Here is a 16,966-nt window from a genome sequence, read left to right as displayed (position 1 = left end):
GCCGTGTGACACCAGTGAGTGGGTCCAGGACATTCTCACCTGATGGGCCTTGTGACACATCAGTCAGAGAGTCCAGTCTACTCCCATTTTGATGTACTCTCTGAAGACAATGCTTACATTCACACGTCTGCATCATCTCTGTTTGTATAAGGATAATATATGTTCTAAGGTCACATTGGGATTCAGAAGACATAGGGGTATGCTGACATCCACACAGTATGACCCTGATGGGAAATTCTATATTTGATGAAAGTCCAACTTTGTATTGTGTAAAATTCGGGGATATAAGGAGCTGTCTGGGATTCATTCAGTAGTGTGTATTCGAGGATACCATTCGGCTTTGTTGTCTCTCGTTTGCGGGTGGCAATAAACTCTCCATCTATACTCGACCTGGACTCCCCGATTTCTCTTGCTTATAGCTAGTTGAAGTGAATTAGATAAGTTGTTATTATTAATGCTACAACAGTGGCAACCACACTTTATTGTTCTTTATTTCCGCATCTTGCATGCCAAGAAGTCAGTCAGTAGATACCATGCTTTTATATGGTTCTAATAATGGTCCCTTTTGCTGCAGATCAATATATGCATATGTAATTATAAAAAGGGGAATTTTAATAATATAACAATTCACTTAAACTTTGACACACATGTCGTGACTAGTTAAGCTATTTCCATTGACGTATAGAAACGCTGAAATTGACTGAACTAACCAATAGCACTACCAAGAGCACTTTCTTACAGGTCACATGTTCATTGGACTTTGAAATTATGCCTCACCAGATGATATGAACGAATGTTAAGTCACCCACCTTCACATCTGGTGTGTTACATGTTTACTGAGGTTTATTAGATCAGTATTACGAAACCAGCTGCTTGAAATATTTTTTTTGCAAATGATCCCAAAATAACTGGTGAATACACATTAACAATGATGAGTACATTGTAATCTAGGATTCCCTGTTTTTTCTTCACTAAGAAGGCATACACATATTTGAACATTCACGGTCACAAACAAAGCAAATGCTTACGGATTGGGGATTACGAGTCGCAGGCTTTCAGGCTTTTCTTGGGGGATAAACCTTGTGTGGATAAAACCTTTACCCGGACCAACTTTCCCTTGGATCAGAGAGCAGTCCAAGAGGGAACGAGAAGCCCAAGGGAAGCCTGTAGACCTGGAGAGACGTGGAAAAGGTAAGCCATTTCATTTAGTTTGTTCGATATTCCAAGAATATAAAAAGTTGTAAACATGTGGAAGAGTCATGCAGGACTTTGGTCAGCAGTACCGAGGGGTGCAAGCAGAGGTCTCTCTTTTTACTTTAATTTACTAGCAAACCGAAACCCAACAACCTGCATCCAAGAGAATAAGCAATGATTAGAGATAATATAAATATAATTTTTTTTTTCTGAGATCTGATTTTTGGTTGAGGAATAATAACAATGAATTATAAACATTCTATTTTTTTATTAAATATTATTTATTTAGAAGATGAGTCAGGATTTTGCCCATACGACACATTCTGACATATGCAATCATAATTTAACCATATTGATGTAGATGGATGACAGGTTATCTAAACATCTTGTTCTACTCAAACTAATAAGCCAAATAGAATCTGAATAATCTGGTTCTCAGTAGTCAGAAGCTTATGTGGAATTAAAAGTGTGCAGCAATACAAAAGGTTCCATTCTGCTGGGAGTGCTGTCATTTCACCATGCAGCTCTTTGTTCCATAAGAGCATTATACAAAGATTTCTCATGTGCTAAGAACGTTGTTGGGTTACAAATTAGACAGTCATTAAAGAAACACAGTCTGCCAACAAATCTATAGTGCTTCATAAGGAGAGGTGTGTACATATTTACTAGTCATCATAACTATGTTAAATGCTATTCAGAAACTGATATTATACCTACTTATTTATTGTTTTCCATTATCTTCACAGCAACCAACATCTTCTTCAGGTCATCCCCAAATAATATATTTTCATGCAATATGATTACAGAGTGTCTCTATGACCTTCTGGGGTAAGATTATTCGATATCCTCTGTGAATAAATGTGGTTTAACGATATCAAGATGCAAATCATTCTTTATAATGGTAATGGCTATCAAGGTCAGTTCAAGAACAAATTTTAAACAGTCACTTTCATCAGGGAGAATGCACTGCTGTACGTCTCGGCCACCTTTGTGGTGCTGTGGATCGTGGGCTGGCTCTACCGAGACAGCCTGGTGATTGAAAAAGTCACTGAAAAGTATGTCTTTGTGACGGGCTGCGACTCTGGGTTTGGGAACCTACTTTGCCGCAAGCTAGACGGTAAGGGTTTCCGGGTGCTGGCGGCCTGTCTGACGGAGAAGGGTGCCGATGACCTGAAGAGGGTGTCAGGACCTCACCTTAAAACGGTCCTACTGAATGTGACCTGTCTGGACAGCATTCAGAAAGCAATGGAGTGGACCAAAAAGGAGGTCGGCGATAAGGGTGAAATATGATTTTTGACAACTTTATTTGCAATAAATATATATATTTAATATTATATAAATAACTAAATGTAATATTTTTTAGATAAGGTAAGGGATTTTTTGAATGGTTTTGTAGGTTTTGTGTTTGGCTTTTGAGATGATCATGTTTTGAATGCTGCTTGCAATACCTTTGTTTTCTCACTTTTATTCCAGGTCTATGGGGCATTGTGAACAATGCAGGGTACTCTCTGCCTATGGGCCCCACAGAGTGGATGAAAGTGGAGGACTTCCACAAAACGCTGAACGTCAATTTGAATGGAGTGATAGCCATGACCGTGGCCTTCCTGCCGCTTGTCAAGCTGGCCCGTGGCAGGGTCGTGAACATAGCATCGGTCCTGGGTCGGGTCGCTGCCAACGGCGGTGGATACTGCATCTCCAAGTTTGCCGTAGAGGCCTTCTCCGACTGCCTCAGGTCTGCCCTCCATCATCATCAAAGGCAGAGTGTGTGTGTGTGTGCATACTGCACCAGTCTACTTCATTATCTGCTCCGTTCTTCTGTCTATTAGGAGGGATATACACTACTTTGGAGTCAACGTTTGCATCATTGAGCCGGGGTTCTTCAAGACAGCCGTGACCAGCCTTGATCCCTTAGAGAAGGAGCTGCATCGTCTGTGGAACCAGCTCAGCCCTGAGGTGCAGGCCAGCTATGGAGACAAGTACCTTGATAAGTGTAAGGGGGAAACCGCCGAGGAGGAGGAGGGCGTTGCACCGTCAGTGGATGACTGATGAAGAATGGCAGATCAAAGGGGTTCAGATCAGCACAATTCGGGCCGTTTTATCAGCAAAGTTCAAATACTATCTGTCCATCTGTGATTAAGCTTGACGAGAACCTACAAACTAGATTTGAATTTGTGAGCTCACTGCCATCATAAGGGTAAATACAAACAACTGTGATACACTTTATACAAGGTAGTTGTAAAACAGAATTTGAATAATATAATAAATTAGTCTGAGATTCGATTTTGCCGGCTTTCATAAGTCAAAACAAATGAATAGCTTTTGACACTGTCTTTATTTTTCTATTAAGTAAACATTATCGGTATCAGGGATACATATTTAACAGAGAAAGAAGGGAAGAATAACTTGTTGCTCAACTTTTCATGTGATTTCCAGATATCAACATCCAGCGTTTGATTATGAATGGCATCTGTGACAAGGACCTAGCCAAAGTGACCGACTGCATGGAACACTCCCTGACAGCTGCCTATCCCCGAACCCGATACAGCGCCGGCTGGGATGCCAAGCTCCTCTGGATCCCACTGTCCTATATGCCTGCCTGTGTGGTGGACATTGGGCTGAAGTTGGTTATGCCACGGCCTTCAAAGAGTGTGTAAGAGTAGAGATGGGAAATAGGACAATGGTTTCAGTCTCTGCCTTCTTATTTTGATGCACACCATTTCTGCCTGCAATGCAACCAACAACCAAGCTACCAAGGGACATTGCAGATCTACCCGTGAAAAACACAAACACACGAGATAGTACCTTTAGGGATGTCTTGTGCATATTAAAAAAATTATAAAAACAATAACAAATAACTAACTATTTAGATAGTGTATAATTTAATTGATGCATTGTTTGTTTACAATACTCGTGCCTTGTTGCCAGTGTTATTTATGGTCCTGTAATGTAAGAAATTTTCAAGGAACATTCAAAGCAATATTATGATGAATGAAGGATGGACACTAGGAGTTATTATCATCATTTTTGCTCTTGTTTAACATGTTTAACATCAATAAAATGAATGATGCTAGTGAACATTGCAAATAATGTCTTTGTTTTGTATCATAACAGAAATTTTATCACGAAATGTGACACAAAAAACATGTTTATAAGTATAGAACTTATGGCCTGTTGGAATTGTACATGTTGAACTAATCCTCTGATCACAGGCCTTACAAAATAAACAATAAGGGAAGCACTGTATAGTATCAAAAAGTATTTATACAATTATGGATTAATTGATTCAAAGTATAGTCGTTATTAGGCCAATCGTAGGCAGTATAACTATGTTTCAACTGTTCTAATTGGGAAGGTGACGCATCATTTATTGTGCCGACTCATTTAATGGACATTTCACAAGGTTGTGCTATCGAGTCACACATCATGGTGGACTATTTCATAGGCAATGTTTTCAACCCAAGCAAGAAAATGACCCTACATTTGAAACGTATTACTTTAATCATAGTTATCATACTATGAATAGTTTATATATTTCTTAAAATCTACCTTATTATAAAATAAACTACATCTACATTGACTTTCTATTCTAATTAGGCTAATATAATCGGCCTACCTCGTTTTTAAGCTTCTTGTTATATATGAATCAGCCAGATGAGCTGTGGTTTTATTGAAGGATTCTATTCCAGATAGATAACCGATCGTCTATCAATCAAAAGGGCAGACCTGCTTCAATGATGAAAGTACACATCAACATATCGAGTGCAACAATAACCTATTCTTTGTGATGTACTTTTGTTTGTCAGCCATAAATAACTTGTCTTCTGATTGGGCATTGCATCCTGTCATTCTGGCAACACATGGGAATGTCAAATTCCTGGACAGCTGCCAACATTTTAAAGGACACCGGACAACTTTACATTTTGTTTTCCAAGGCAGTCGCACGCCGTTTACCTCGCTTATGTGACTTATCCAGAAAAGCTGGAGAGGGGCCCGACATAAGTGAGGCATCAGATAGTCCACCGTCAGCTTACTCTGTTGTGGAGCTATAGTCTAGTGTTGTTTAACCATGCACTCGTTGAAAGAGATACGCATGTCAAGCAAAGTCGTGGAGTTTGTTGTCAAAGATTTAAAGAAGCGTGTTTTGAGGGACGCAGTAGCGGGTCTCCACACTGTTGTTCTCCCCGCAATATGTCGAAGCACAAAGGCGTCGCACTTGTACCAGCGAAACTCTTTTTACACGGACCATGTAAATATGTAAGTTATGAAGACTTGAAACGGCATGTTTTCCTCATTCATCCACATTAAGTGTTGGCTAAGGAAGCCCTGTTAAATGTGGAGCACGCTTTTCCTTTGTATTGCGTTATATTGTATCTGAGTGCAACATATGGAACATTTAAATGAGGTGTAAAAGGGCATACCCTACTATATTGTCCTCCCAATGACCATGTCTTTCATTTAAATATGAATAATATACACATTAACAATTTTGGATTAAAATGGGTTGATATTATTATATATAATATAATGTATTTAAGGGTTTCCAGCGAATTAAAATGACTTCCAGACTTCCGTCACTTCCAGAAGGTTTCTCTGTGGGCTCTAGGCCTATTGGATAGGCACCCTCGGCTGATTATTATATATTCTGTCTGGCCGGTCTACTCTGTACAGGCTGTACTAATTTAGGCATCTTTGGTTTCTAGACAGTTGATAGCTGTGTCATTGCTGACTCTGGGTCATGTTCTGCAGGTTCTGCATTAGGAAATGACGGTACAGAAGGCTGATATCATAATGGAGACCTTTTTAGTTGGTAGGCCTAATAATGCTCGATCCTTCCACTCTTGCGGTATTGCTGATTTGGTACGGCCACACTGAACGCGTTACGCGCGTTAGAGGCTTAGAAAATCGGCATTTTTTGCATGGGGAACCCTTGGTTTAGGCGCGTAGATGCGCGTTCAGTGTGGCCGTAGGAGGAATGCTAATGATCTGATACTCATGGTTGATGAAACAGTTAAGCAAATGGTGGTGTGGCAATCATCTACATTGTTTGGGCTTATCCCTGAAGATATCCGCCTTGGCATTGCTGTTACAACCAGCTTCATCACAGATGCTACCCTTGTTTTCTACTGGTGTGTGTGTGTGTGTGTGTGTGTGTGTGTGTGTGTGTGTGTGTGTGTGTGTGTGTGTGTGTGTGTGTGTGTGTGTGTGTGTGTGTGTGTGTGTGTGTGTGTGTGTGTGTGTGTGTGTGTGTGTGTGTGTGTGTGTGCTTGTGTATGATGCTCGTCCCCACATCACCATTGCTGCCACAGTTGGTAAATCCTGTCTGATTGTTGTTTCTTGGTGTGTGGACAGCAGATTAACCGTTGAGGAGCTGTGTGTTGATGCGTTTCAGTTAACTGTGCAGCTAGACTAGAGAATACTGCACCACTGGAGCAGCTGTAACCTTTGGTAGAAAGTGGAGCAAAGAATAAATCATCCTGCACATTTTTTGTCTGAATGATGCTTTCAGGGCCATGCCCAAGAGTCAAGGAGGACCAGACGCCAGACTTAAAGTCCCAAACTAGCAGGACTTGTTCAGTGAATAACATGTTTGCACACATCTCAACTATGCTAATTAAGATGACTAGGATGTTCTCAGACCGTGATGGTAAAAAAACATTTACTGCAATCCCCCAGAACTTTCATACAAACCCATCCTTTGACTTAACGCACAAAATCATTTAATAATTAAATCAATATTTTTTAAGTTCAAATAATGAACAGGTGACATTTAGGATTATTTTTGTTAACACTCATAACACACATTAGGTAATTACAATGTTGTCACTATGTTTAATAGGTGTATACGCAAAAAATCCCTTTATTCCCGAGTGGAAGACATGCTGTTCTACACCATTACAGATGGGCGGGAGAAGGTGCCCATCTCCTATTTCACCTCAGTAAGTATTCAGTCTGCAGATATAGCCAAAACCTCTAAAATAACAGATATTTATTTTACCACCTCCTTCTCTGGTTTTCCACCCATCTCCCCCGGCTGGAGAGAGATCTGTTTAACAAAGGCAAAGGGAACAAATTTAACATATGTGTTGTTTATATTACTTGCAATTGGGTTGAAGTAACCATTTGGTGAGTATTTAAAAAAAAGTTAGATTATGTTGAATTAAAAGGCCTAAAATGCAATGGGTCCACCAGACCCAGCAGCACCTCCTGTGTAACAAAAAAACAAACACTCTATGAGGGTTAATTAATGAGAGAAATCAATTAGAGAAATTAGCAAGCTTAGTGTGAGTATGGAACGTGAGCATTGCAGAGAATTCAGAACCTGAGCATTACTTCCACTGGTGGAGTATTTATTAACTAGAATCTCTACAGAGCTCCAACAATAACAGCTTCAAGATACTGATTTATGAGATGATTTTGATTTCATTAAAACAACTGTATTAATTTAACTCTGAATGCAGGCCCTAAGGAAAACTGGTCTTCACCCATCTGACCCTCGACTGAAGTGCAGCATGGAGAAGCTTGAAAAAGCAGAGCAGGATTCGGTTGGAGGGGAAGTGATGATGGACCGAGACCTGTTCCATAAGTGAGAGAGTGGGGCATTGCGATTGGTTAGTTGCGGTTATTGTCAAATTGGTCAAATATTTTTTAACTATGTTCTGAACAAACTTATCCTACAGAAGTTGAAACTTTAAAGTTGAATAACTGAATGTAAAGAAAGATTTTACAATTACAAAGGACTGTATATCCTCCATTGTTTTAAGAGCTTCATTTATATTACAAATACAGAAGGTCAATTGATTTGCTATAAAGATCTATCAACAAAATAGTACGTTTCTCATCATATATTATAGTATATATACTATATTTATACTAAATTAAAAAGATCATGATACATGCTGCCCACATAGCCCTATCTACTGATTGTCAGTTTGCAGGCCAGGAACATCAACTCTCCTGTTTCTAAATATAAAGGTAATTTAAACAGACGTTCCCATATTGGCCACAATATTGTTGCCTAATTATAATAAATAATCGATCTGGGGATAGAGAGTATGGTTGAACCAGGTCTATGGTTTTGCAAATTGTGAGTAAAAATAATCCCTTGAATCAAAGCTCATACAGTGGCTGTGAAACCTGATCGCTATCACCACTCATCTGTACTCTAATACTTCTTCAACTCCACTAGCAGCGATGACAAGACTGCTATTTTTAGATGGGGCTCCTAATATTCCATGATGATGAAGGACTATCCCTATCGGTGCTCTTCACCCCTCCCATCCACTCTATTACTCACTATCTTTCCCTACGCAAACATGCACGCACACACACACACACACACACACACACACACACACACGCCCGTCCCTAACCCAGACACAAATACACACACAGGGCTGTTGGTTTATGGGGCCTGTGAGGGCCTCTCTTTCCCTGGCTCAGATAGATTTCCAGCAGGTGCTGTCACTCACACATTCCCTAGTGAGAAGGTGCTCTGTTCTCAACCTCTGACCTCTGCCCTACTTTGTGTGGACACACTTTGACAAAGTCAGGAATTGGAAGGCTAGAAGGAAATTCTAATTATATGCTATTTGAAGTGTCTTGTCACTAGCTATAAAAGCGTCAAGCCATGGTGTCTACAGGTCTGCCTGTACAGGTTTGATAACGTTGTTATTGAAGCGCAAGTTCTGACATTTTGCAATATGCTTGAGAATTATTTATTTTTTCTATATTATTTCATTTCAGCAGCCGCCCTTTTCTGCCCGCTAGGAGTCATGATTTATTGGTGCCATTTGAAATATAACAACAAAATAACCTTAAATTGGTATCCTCGTTGTTTGGGTGGCTCATGTCCTGGCTATAGGGCATGACAAACATAGGACCAGGGAAAAGACAGCCTATCAGGGTCACCACCTTACTCTCTCCCTACCTTGCACTGCAACATATAGACAGACAAGACAGAACAGCACTTCTGCTACATAGAAATAGAGAGGAATGAAACACAAGCAGAGATCACTGACGAACATGATATACTGGTAGCAGGGCCGTGATCCAATTGACCACAGTCTTTCGTGTATTTAGGGAGGCCTATAATCATTTTTTTCTAATCGTAATCATAACCTTTGCATAACTGTTTAAATGTGTTTGACAAGATTATCATTTCATTTCAGATGTGTTGAAGGAAACCTCCTCCTTTTGATCCAAGCCTTCAGGAAAAAATTCATCATTCCTGAGTTTGATGCTTTTGCAAAAAAGATCAATGAAATCTACAAAACTGTGGAGAAGCAAAGAGATGGGAATGTAAAAAAATATTTTAAATGGCTTTTTGTAAATAATTTGAATAAATGGTTGCATATTTCACATAGATTATGTGTCATGGTTTTTCATCAATGAAGCTTTTGATTCCTTATAACAATTATATAAGTAATCGCTGGTTATTATTGTGTCTCCTGGTCCCAGGTAGCAGACTACATCCCCCACCTAGCAAAGTTCAGCCCAGACCTGTGGGGAGTGTCTTTGTGTACAGTGGATGGTCAGAGGTAAGAAAAACAAGACACTCAATAGTTGAGTACTCAATACATTGTAAAACAAACAGCAAATCATTTTGTTGATTTTGTCTTACTGCATCTTCTCGGATGCGTTACCTGGTATTTTTGGAATACTTACCCATTAGTGTGTAAAGATATTTTCCATTCTACAAATCACATATTGTCAGACATAAGTCGGAACATTATTTACATTGTTCCCGCTTTGTGTTAATTAAAATGACTTGTTGTTCTCGTTCAGACACTCTGTGGGAGACACCAAGCTGCCATTTTGTTTGCAGTCATGCGTGAAGCCTCTGGAGTACGCCATCGCGGTGCATGAGGCGGGGACAGAGAAGGTGCACCGCTACGTGGGAATGGAGCCCAGCGGACTGAAGTTCAATCAGCTGTCACTCGATGAAGAAGGTCAGACGCACTTTAAGGAACTGTTTGTGATGACGTCTTGTTATTAATCAATCATGCTCAAATCTAGTTTGGAGGTTTTGCTCTGCAATATTTACATATTTATCTAATACAAACAAAATAATTAAAGTTGCGGTTCTGAGTTTTTCTAATTAAAAGTTGATTTGTATCTGTATTATTTTTCCCAGACAAACCACACAACCCTATGGTTAATTCAGGAGCCATCCTGATCAGCTCTCTTATCAAGGTAAAAACAGTCATGCACTCAAAATGTAAATAATAGACCTGGGGATTCCTACACTTACATATTTACAGGTCACTTCAGTGCATTTGAACCAGATGTATTCTCACAAATCAGACTAGCTCAAATGTTCTGATCAATCACGGCATCTCTGCCCTGATCGGTACGGGGGATCCATCTTGCCTTTCAATCCCATCAGCACTCAGAGCATTATTGTCGGTCCACTGCACTGTGAATGCACCTGCTGTGACACATAGAAAGGGGGGGGGGGGGGGGGGGGGGTTTGGATGGTTTATTTTATAAATCATACTCTCTCCTGCTTTTTCTTTGCTCTTTCTCTCTCTTTACAACTCTCATCTCACCTAGAGCGACATTAACCCCTTTGACTCACCTCAGCCATATTATATGAGCACATTGGGAGATTATTCAACCCTCAGTTCCCATATTTCGTTGTGTCTGTGTCTATTTGGGAGATTGGAACGTAGATGCCTAAAGTGTTCGTATGAGCACCAGTGCTGAACCCTCATTCTGTCACCTTGTTCTCTCAAATGATGGTGATAACTCTACCCGCTTGGGTCATTGATCAGAAGGAAAAGTGTGCCATCATTGTAAAATTAGCTGTTGAAGTTATCCCAGATAACAGCTCTACCCTGTGATTCATGTGACATTTTATGTTTTAGTCTTTTTGTAATATGTCACTCTCATTCTGTTCCCGTAGCCTGGTTCAAACAAAGCAGAGAAGTTTGACTATGTAAGTATATAAGGATCTCAAGAATAGTTCCTGATGCAATGGTCATTTAAAGGGGTAATAAAACCAATGTTTTTTGGTTTGGTTTTTACGTGGTTATATGTCTTGTATGATTCCCAACATAGTGATACGTGCCTGTTACTAAAATATGACTGCAATCCAGGGAGAACAGGTATAAAATCGTAAAATCTCTGACGTCCAATTTGTGAATCTGTGCAGCGGTTGATTTTGATGTCCTTGTCTGAGAGTGCTAGGCTTTAGGATACTGCCATTGTTTGTACTACTGCCACAACTTTTCTTATTATAGCAATCATACACACTAAATTGCCGGAGGCCATGAGGATAACACATCTGCTATAGCTGAAACTCTCAAAGCATGTTCCCTCACACTTTAAGGAAACTTAAATAGTGAAAACAGGGATGTATGATATTTACTATCGTCATAATTGTTTTTATAGGTGATGGAGTTTGTGAAGAAGATGGCGGGCAACACCTATGTGGGATTCAGCAACGCCACGTGTGTATCCCTCTCTCTACTAAATCAAATCCCTGGTGTAAATACTGGGACTGTAATAGAGTCATAGAGTACAGTGTTCTGGCCTCTTTGCTAACCTGCTCCATTATTAATGCATCGATGTTGACCCTATTTATTGCTTCTCTGTCTCAGGTTCCAGTCAGAAAAAGAGACAGGCGACAGAAATTTTGCTATTGGATACTACATGAAAGAAAAGAAGGTGTGTGATACAGAACAGTTTGCTAGATAGTGCAGCTATGTAAAATGCATCATAAGCCTAGATTTACAAGGCAGGGAGTTCAAATCTATTACTTATAACACATAAACCTCTTGTGTTTATTGCTTCAGTTTAAAGTATTTGTTTTTCAGATGAACAGTTTAAAAGTAAGATGCTGCTCTGTTGATAAGATGGTCGCTCAGAAACCTACATTACAACTCATATCTACATACAAATATGTTCTATGATAACAAGGATAAGTGATTTATTTGAGTAACACATTTAAAAAGGTAGTGTTAATTTGGTAGAAGAGCCATTTCAATAGAACCTCACCTCAGATATAATCTTGCAAATCTTGACATTCAGTTTTGTAGTTAATGTGCTATGCTAGCGCACTTCATTTAATGAAATACTCCATCATTGTTAAATGATCGCATGCATAATGTATCCACAGTGCTTTCCTGAAGGAGCAGACATGATCGATGCTCTAGACTTCTACTTCCAGGTAAATGAAAATAAAATGTGATATTGAGAAAGAACATTTAATTAGATATTTAATAATAATAATAATAATAATGAAAAAAAAAAACACAATCTAATCATCATGACCAATACATCCTTGTCTTTTAGCTTTGTTCCATTGAGGTGACCTGTGAATCAGGAAGTATCATGGGGGCCACTCTGGCTAATGGAGGGATCTGTCCAATCACAGGGGAGCGTGTTCTGAGTGCTGAGGCAGTCCGCAACACCTTGAGTCTCATGTACTCCTGTGGGATGTATGACTTTTCTGGACAGATGGCCTTTCATGTAAGTTGTGTTGACTGCTGTAAAGTTGGCCTTGTGCTGAATAGCAAATATTTTAATATTTTAACCTTTCTAAAAACAATACTGTATGTTTGATCAGTATTCCATTAGGAAATTCAAAGTAAAGGCTCTTTGAAACATGTTGTTCATTCCCATTATTATTCTGCATATTTATATCAGAACTTTTGAATCAGCCATAATACATTTCAAACCTCAAAACATATTTAATATCTGTTTGAGGACAGTGGGGTTCTCAGACAGAACTTAAACTAAAAAGAGAGACTTGAATCTTCAAATGTCTACTGGTTTTCCACTGAACAACATCATGGTTGCAGAACAAATGACTAATATCTAATCTAATAATGCACCCACCAACCCCCCAGGTTGGTTTACCTGCCAAGTCCGGCGTGTCAGGGGCTGTGCTGCTGGTCGTCCCCAACGTCATGGGTGTGATGTGTTGGTCTCCCCCACTGGACAGAGTAGGAAACAGTGTACGCGGAATCCACTTCTGTCAGGTAGGCACTGGATTCACCTGCATAGCACTGGCATTTGATGGTGTGGATCATTTCATCTATAATGGAGTTGAAAATCTAATTTATAATTGTTTGGATAATCAAATCTATCATGGTAAAAATAATCGAATCGCATCTTCCAGTTATAGATCATCTAATTTATCATGATATTGATAATGTGTTCTAGTCTATCATGGTGTTGATATCTAATCTAATCTATCGTGGCGTTGACAATGTAATCTTTGGAGTTGGATAATCAAATCTTTCCTGGTGTTGATAATCTATTCTAGTCTATCATGGTGTTGATACATTTATTAGACATTACTTTGGTTTAGTTACATGTATTTATACAACCAAGTGCTCATGTTGTATTCTTAATACTTTTAAAGCACCTTCTAAGATGTAATCGTTCTTATGTTAAAGCCTTGTTTTAACATGAACATTCATAGATCTATATTTATGCAAAAATGTCAGACATTTTGTGTGAATTGAGGCAATGTATATGGAATGATTCCATATTTCCCCAATGTTCGCCCTAACCGACACATCGCAAAATAATGGTCAAGCAAGCTGTACAAACTAAGAATGGGAATTCTGTCTGCAGCTGTTCTGTATTCACCACAGCAGATCCATCCCCAGAGCATGTTTATGTTGGTTTGGATATTTGCAATGTGCAATGATTGCAATCATGTGCCAATCAACATTAATAGTGAGTAATAAGCCACACTTTACACTTCATAGTGTCTGGAGGTGGAGCTCCATTATACATAGATGCAATTATTTAGCTGAAATGCAAGGAGAAACTTTGCTACACGCTCACATAACCGAATGATTGACACTGAATAAGTGAAACCTTGGCTCGCAATAATGAAAAATAAGCATAATTTCTCCCAAGGGTTCTGTTATAAACGATTATACAATGAATATTGTGCAGCTTTCTCAGAGAAGTAGCTACCAATCAATCAAACAAAATAACCCTGAATGCAGCCAAAATACCAAACTTGCAAAGTGTGCACGTTTAGCCAATTTGAAAAATTGGTATTCTTAAAATATGATTTGTTCCTGTGACTCAACTTTTCTTGTTTTCTGCTTTCCCCAGGAGCTGGTGTCATACTTTAACTTCCACAACTATGATAACCTGAGACACTTTGTGAAGAAGCAGGATCCTCGCAGGCCCAGTGGGGATGACAGGGTAAACTTCACTTCAGCTCTGTCTGAGTGACTAATTTACGCTGCTATGATCAGTCATAAACAATGTGTCTCTTTCTGTGCTTGTAGAACAAGGCTGTGTTCAACTTGATGTTTGCAGCCTACAGTGGGGATGTGTCAGCCCTGAGAAGGTACCACATCTTAAATCAGTTTGACTTGGATATTAGTCTATGAAATGATGTGTTCTGGCTAGACTTACAATGTGGGATTTTCGCTATCCATGCCAGGGTAAACTTCAACCAAAAAGCATTCAATTGATTAAATTAAGTAAGAATGAGGTGCAGGTTCCAGCTGGAAGGCCTTTTTTATCTAAATTTAAGCTTTGTTTTCAAAATCAATAGTACAGGCAATGTGCGGCTAATTAAATATCAGATTGGATTGCATCGAGGCAAGCACCACTGCCAAAATGAGAAGGCTTTTTATATATTATGAAGGAAAAGCAACAGTCCTTTCGAAATACCCATCCTAGTCAACCCGGTTCAAATCCAACCAATAGACTCACTTCTAACCTCCATGTGGTCCAGATTTGCACTCTCATCGATGGACATGGATCTGAAGGACTATGATTGCAGGACAGCGTTGCATGTTGCCGCTGCAGAGGGTGAGATGACTGGTGCACAAGACCAATACCTGATGTCTGCATAATGCGATACAGTGGAAATAAAAAAAATGTTTTATACTTTCTCATAACTTATTATATTCATTTATTTTGGTTTTGTTTGGTTCCTTTATGTTGTGTTTGCTTTCAGGACACCTCGATGTTGTGAAGTTCCTCACTGAGACCTGTGAAGTGAATCCATTTGTAAAGGACAGGTACGATTTTGATATTTGCTCCAAGACATTGAACTTTGCTATAAACTGTTGATATTGGCTATTTGCAAAGATCCTTCCTCACGTATGTTTTACGTAGGTGGGCTAACCAGCCTGTGGACGACGCCCTGCAGTTTGGACATGACAGTGTGGTGGAGTTGCTTAAAGAGTACCAAAAGGTCTGCAGCCAAAACAAACTGCCGGCCCCTGATGGTCCCCCCAAATTGGAGAGCGTGGAGGGCATCCTTTGATCCATTTTTCAGGGGAAATCTGATCCAAATACAGCCAGTAGAGCAGTTGTCTGATCTCTTCTCTGTGAAACATAATGGTTCATTATAGCAGGTGTGTGTGTGTGTGTGTGTGTGTGTGTGTGTGTGTGTGTGTGTGTGTGTGTGTGTGTGTGTGTGTGTGTGTGTGTGTGTGTGTGTGTGTGTGTGTGTGTGTTTGCTTGCTTGCTTGCTTGCTTGCTTGCTTGCTTGCTTGCTTGCTTGCTTGCGTGTGTGTGTGTGTGTTTGCTTGGGTGTGTGTGTGTGTGTGTGTGACCATGCTTTATGCACGGTCAAGAGGTAGTTTTATTTGACTGCAATCATGTTGAGGACAAAGCACAAAACATTACCTCAGTGTACCACTGCTACATACTATGCACTGTGCAATTATGCAGCTCATTTTATACAGAGAGCGATTGTATTTGTGAAGCGCACAAGCAACATAACCAGATTTGTGTTCTTTACCACTGGGAAATGCACAACAGACATCCCAAAATAATTACAACAATTTATAATTGTATTCTAGTCAACCCGTTAAAGGTATAAATTCTTTCCTTTATTTATAGAGATTAACCTACTTGAACTCATATTTAAGAGAGGCTGTAAGGGAAACAAGAGGGGTTCTATTCATTGTAAATATGCAATTGTAATTAGTAAGCATTTGTTTATTATACTGTTATGGAGAATTGCCTTACCAGGGCCTGTGGAGCACAGTAGCCTCCAATTCAACAAGAGCAATTCCACTATTTTGAACTTTTCAAGGTTCCTCTATTTGACTACCGTAAGAAGTTTCTGTATTCTGATTCTGTATTTTTGGGATCAGAAGTTGAGCTTTAAATATTTTGTATTTTTGTAAAACAATGCAGATTGTAGACGGGTCAGTCCTGCCTTGTGTTCAACACATAAGGGAGAAGAGAAAATATGATGCCAGTATTGAACTTTATTATACGTAGTATGAAATAAGTTTGACTCTACGTTCCTTGGTACATTTTCTTTTTAGTGGGTGTTGCTGCATGATGGAGCGTCTTTATACAATCTGTTAAATACGTTATGTTTTCAAGTAGAAATGTGGCCATTTGCCACGTGAATGTTTTAATCCAAATGAAGATTGTACCTTTAGCTACCTTTCATTCTATAGAATGTGATGTATCCTTTCCACTCAGATAAAAACACAATCCATTCATTGTTGCATCTAAGGGGCAGATGGTTGAACATTTTACCTGCAGTTCAGAGCTTACCTTATTATCACCTTGCTAGAATGGATTGGGCAATATGATATAATTTGATCACTTTGAAATCCGGTTAGTGAGACAACTCCGGTAGTGTCCATTAGATGGCGCTATGGAACCATTATACAATTATTCCTCACCTCTCGGGCTCATCACACTACAAGCAAGCAGAACCAATCCCCAAGAGGGGAAACACACTGCAACAGCTCTGGGTAGGCAGGCAGTAGGGGCCTTGCTCCAGGCCACAAGATAACTTTCCTCAATGGAAATAAGGAAT

The 16,966-nt window shown here is 39.5% G+C and overlaps 2 protein-coding genes across 3 annotated transcripts; both read left to right on the top strand.

The window, feature by feature from the left end:
- Nucleotides 1-1,054: 1,054 nt before the first annotated feature.
- On the top strand, nt 1,055-4,269 carry rdh5 (retinol dehydrogenase 5 (11-cis/9-cis)). Its single transcript, XM_060069546.1, has 6 exons — nt 1,055-1,191; nt 1,941-2,022; nt 2,151-2,473; nt 2,668-2,926; nt 3,021-3,184; nt 3,628-4,269. The coding sequence occupies exons 2-6, from the start codon at nt 1,991-1,993 to the stop codon at nt 3,846-3,848; spliced, it is 999 nt and encodes a 332-aa protein (XP_059925529.1). The 5' UTR covers nt 1,055-1,191; nt 1,941-1,990; the 3' UTR covers nt 3,849-4,269.
- Nucleotides 4,270-5,089: 820 nt separating this feature from the next.
- On the top strand, nt 5,090-16,657 carry gls2b (glutaminase 2b (liver, mitochondrial)). Of its 2 annotated transcripts, XM_060069289.1 has the most exons (18): nt 5,090-5,448; nt 7,031-7,130; nt 7,653-7,777; nt 9,363-9,492; nt 9,652-9,731; nt 9,979-10,142; nt 10,328-10,386; nt 11,099-11,131; nt 11,587-11,645; nt 11,796-11,862; nt 12,314-12,364; nt 12,490-12,666; nt 13,047-13,178; nt 14,275-14,367; nt 14,454-14,515; nt 14,909-14,985; nt 15,134-15,197; nt 15,295-16,657. In XM_060069289.1, exons 1-18 carry the CDS (start codon nt 5,261-5,263, stop codon nt 15,443-15,445), a joined length of 1,812 nt encoding a protein of 603 aa, XP_059925272.1. In that variant the 5' UTR covers nt 5,090-5,260; the 3' UTR covers nt 15,446-16,657. The 2 variants fall into 2 exon arrangements, with proteins under 2 accessions (XP_059925272.1, XP_059925273.1); XM_060069290.1 differs by lacking the exons at nt 5,090-5,448; nt 7,031-7,130 and having other exon boundaries at nt 7,666-7,802; nt 10,019-10,142.
- The last annotated feature ends 309 nt before the right edge of the window (nt 16,658-16,966 follow it).

The sequence above is a fragment of the Gadus macrocephalus genome, chromosome 13, assembly GCF_031168955.1.
Source record: "Gadus macrocephalus chromosome 13, ASM3116895v1".
In the NCBI taxonomy this organism is placed as follows: Eukaryota; Metazoa; Chordata; class Actinopteri; order Gadiformes; family Gadidae; genus Gadus; species Gadus macrocephalus.
This window is presented reverse-complemented; position numbering and strand designations above follow the sequence as displayed.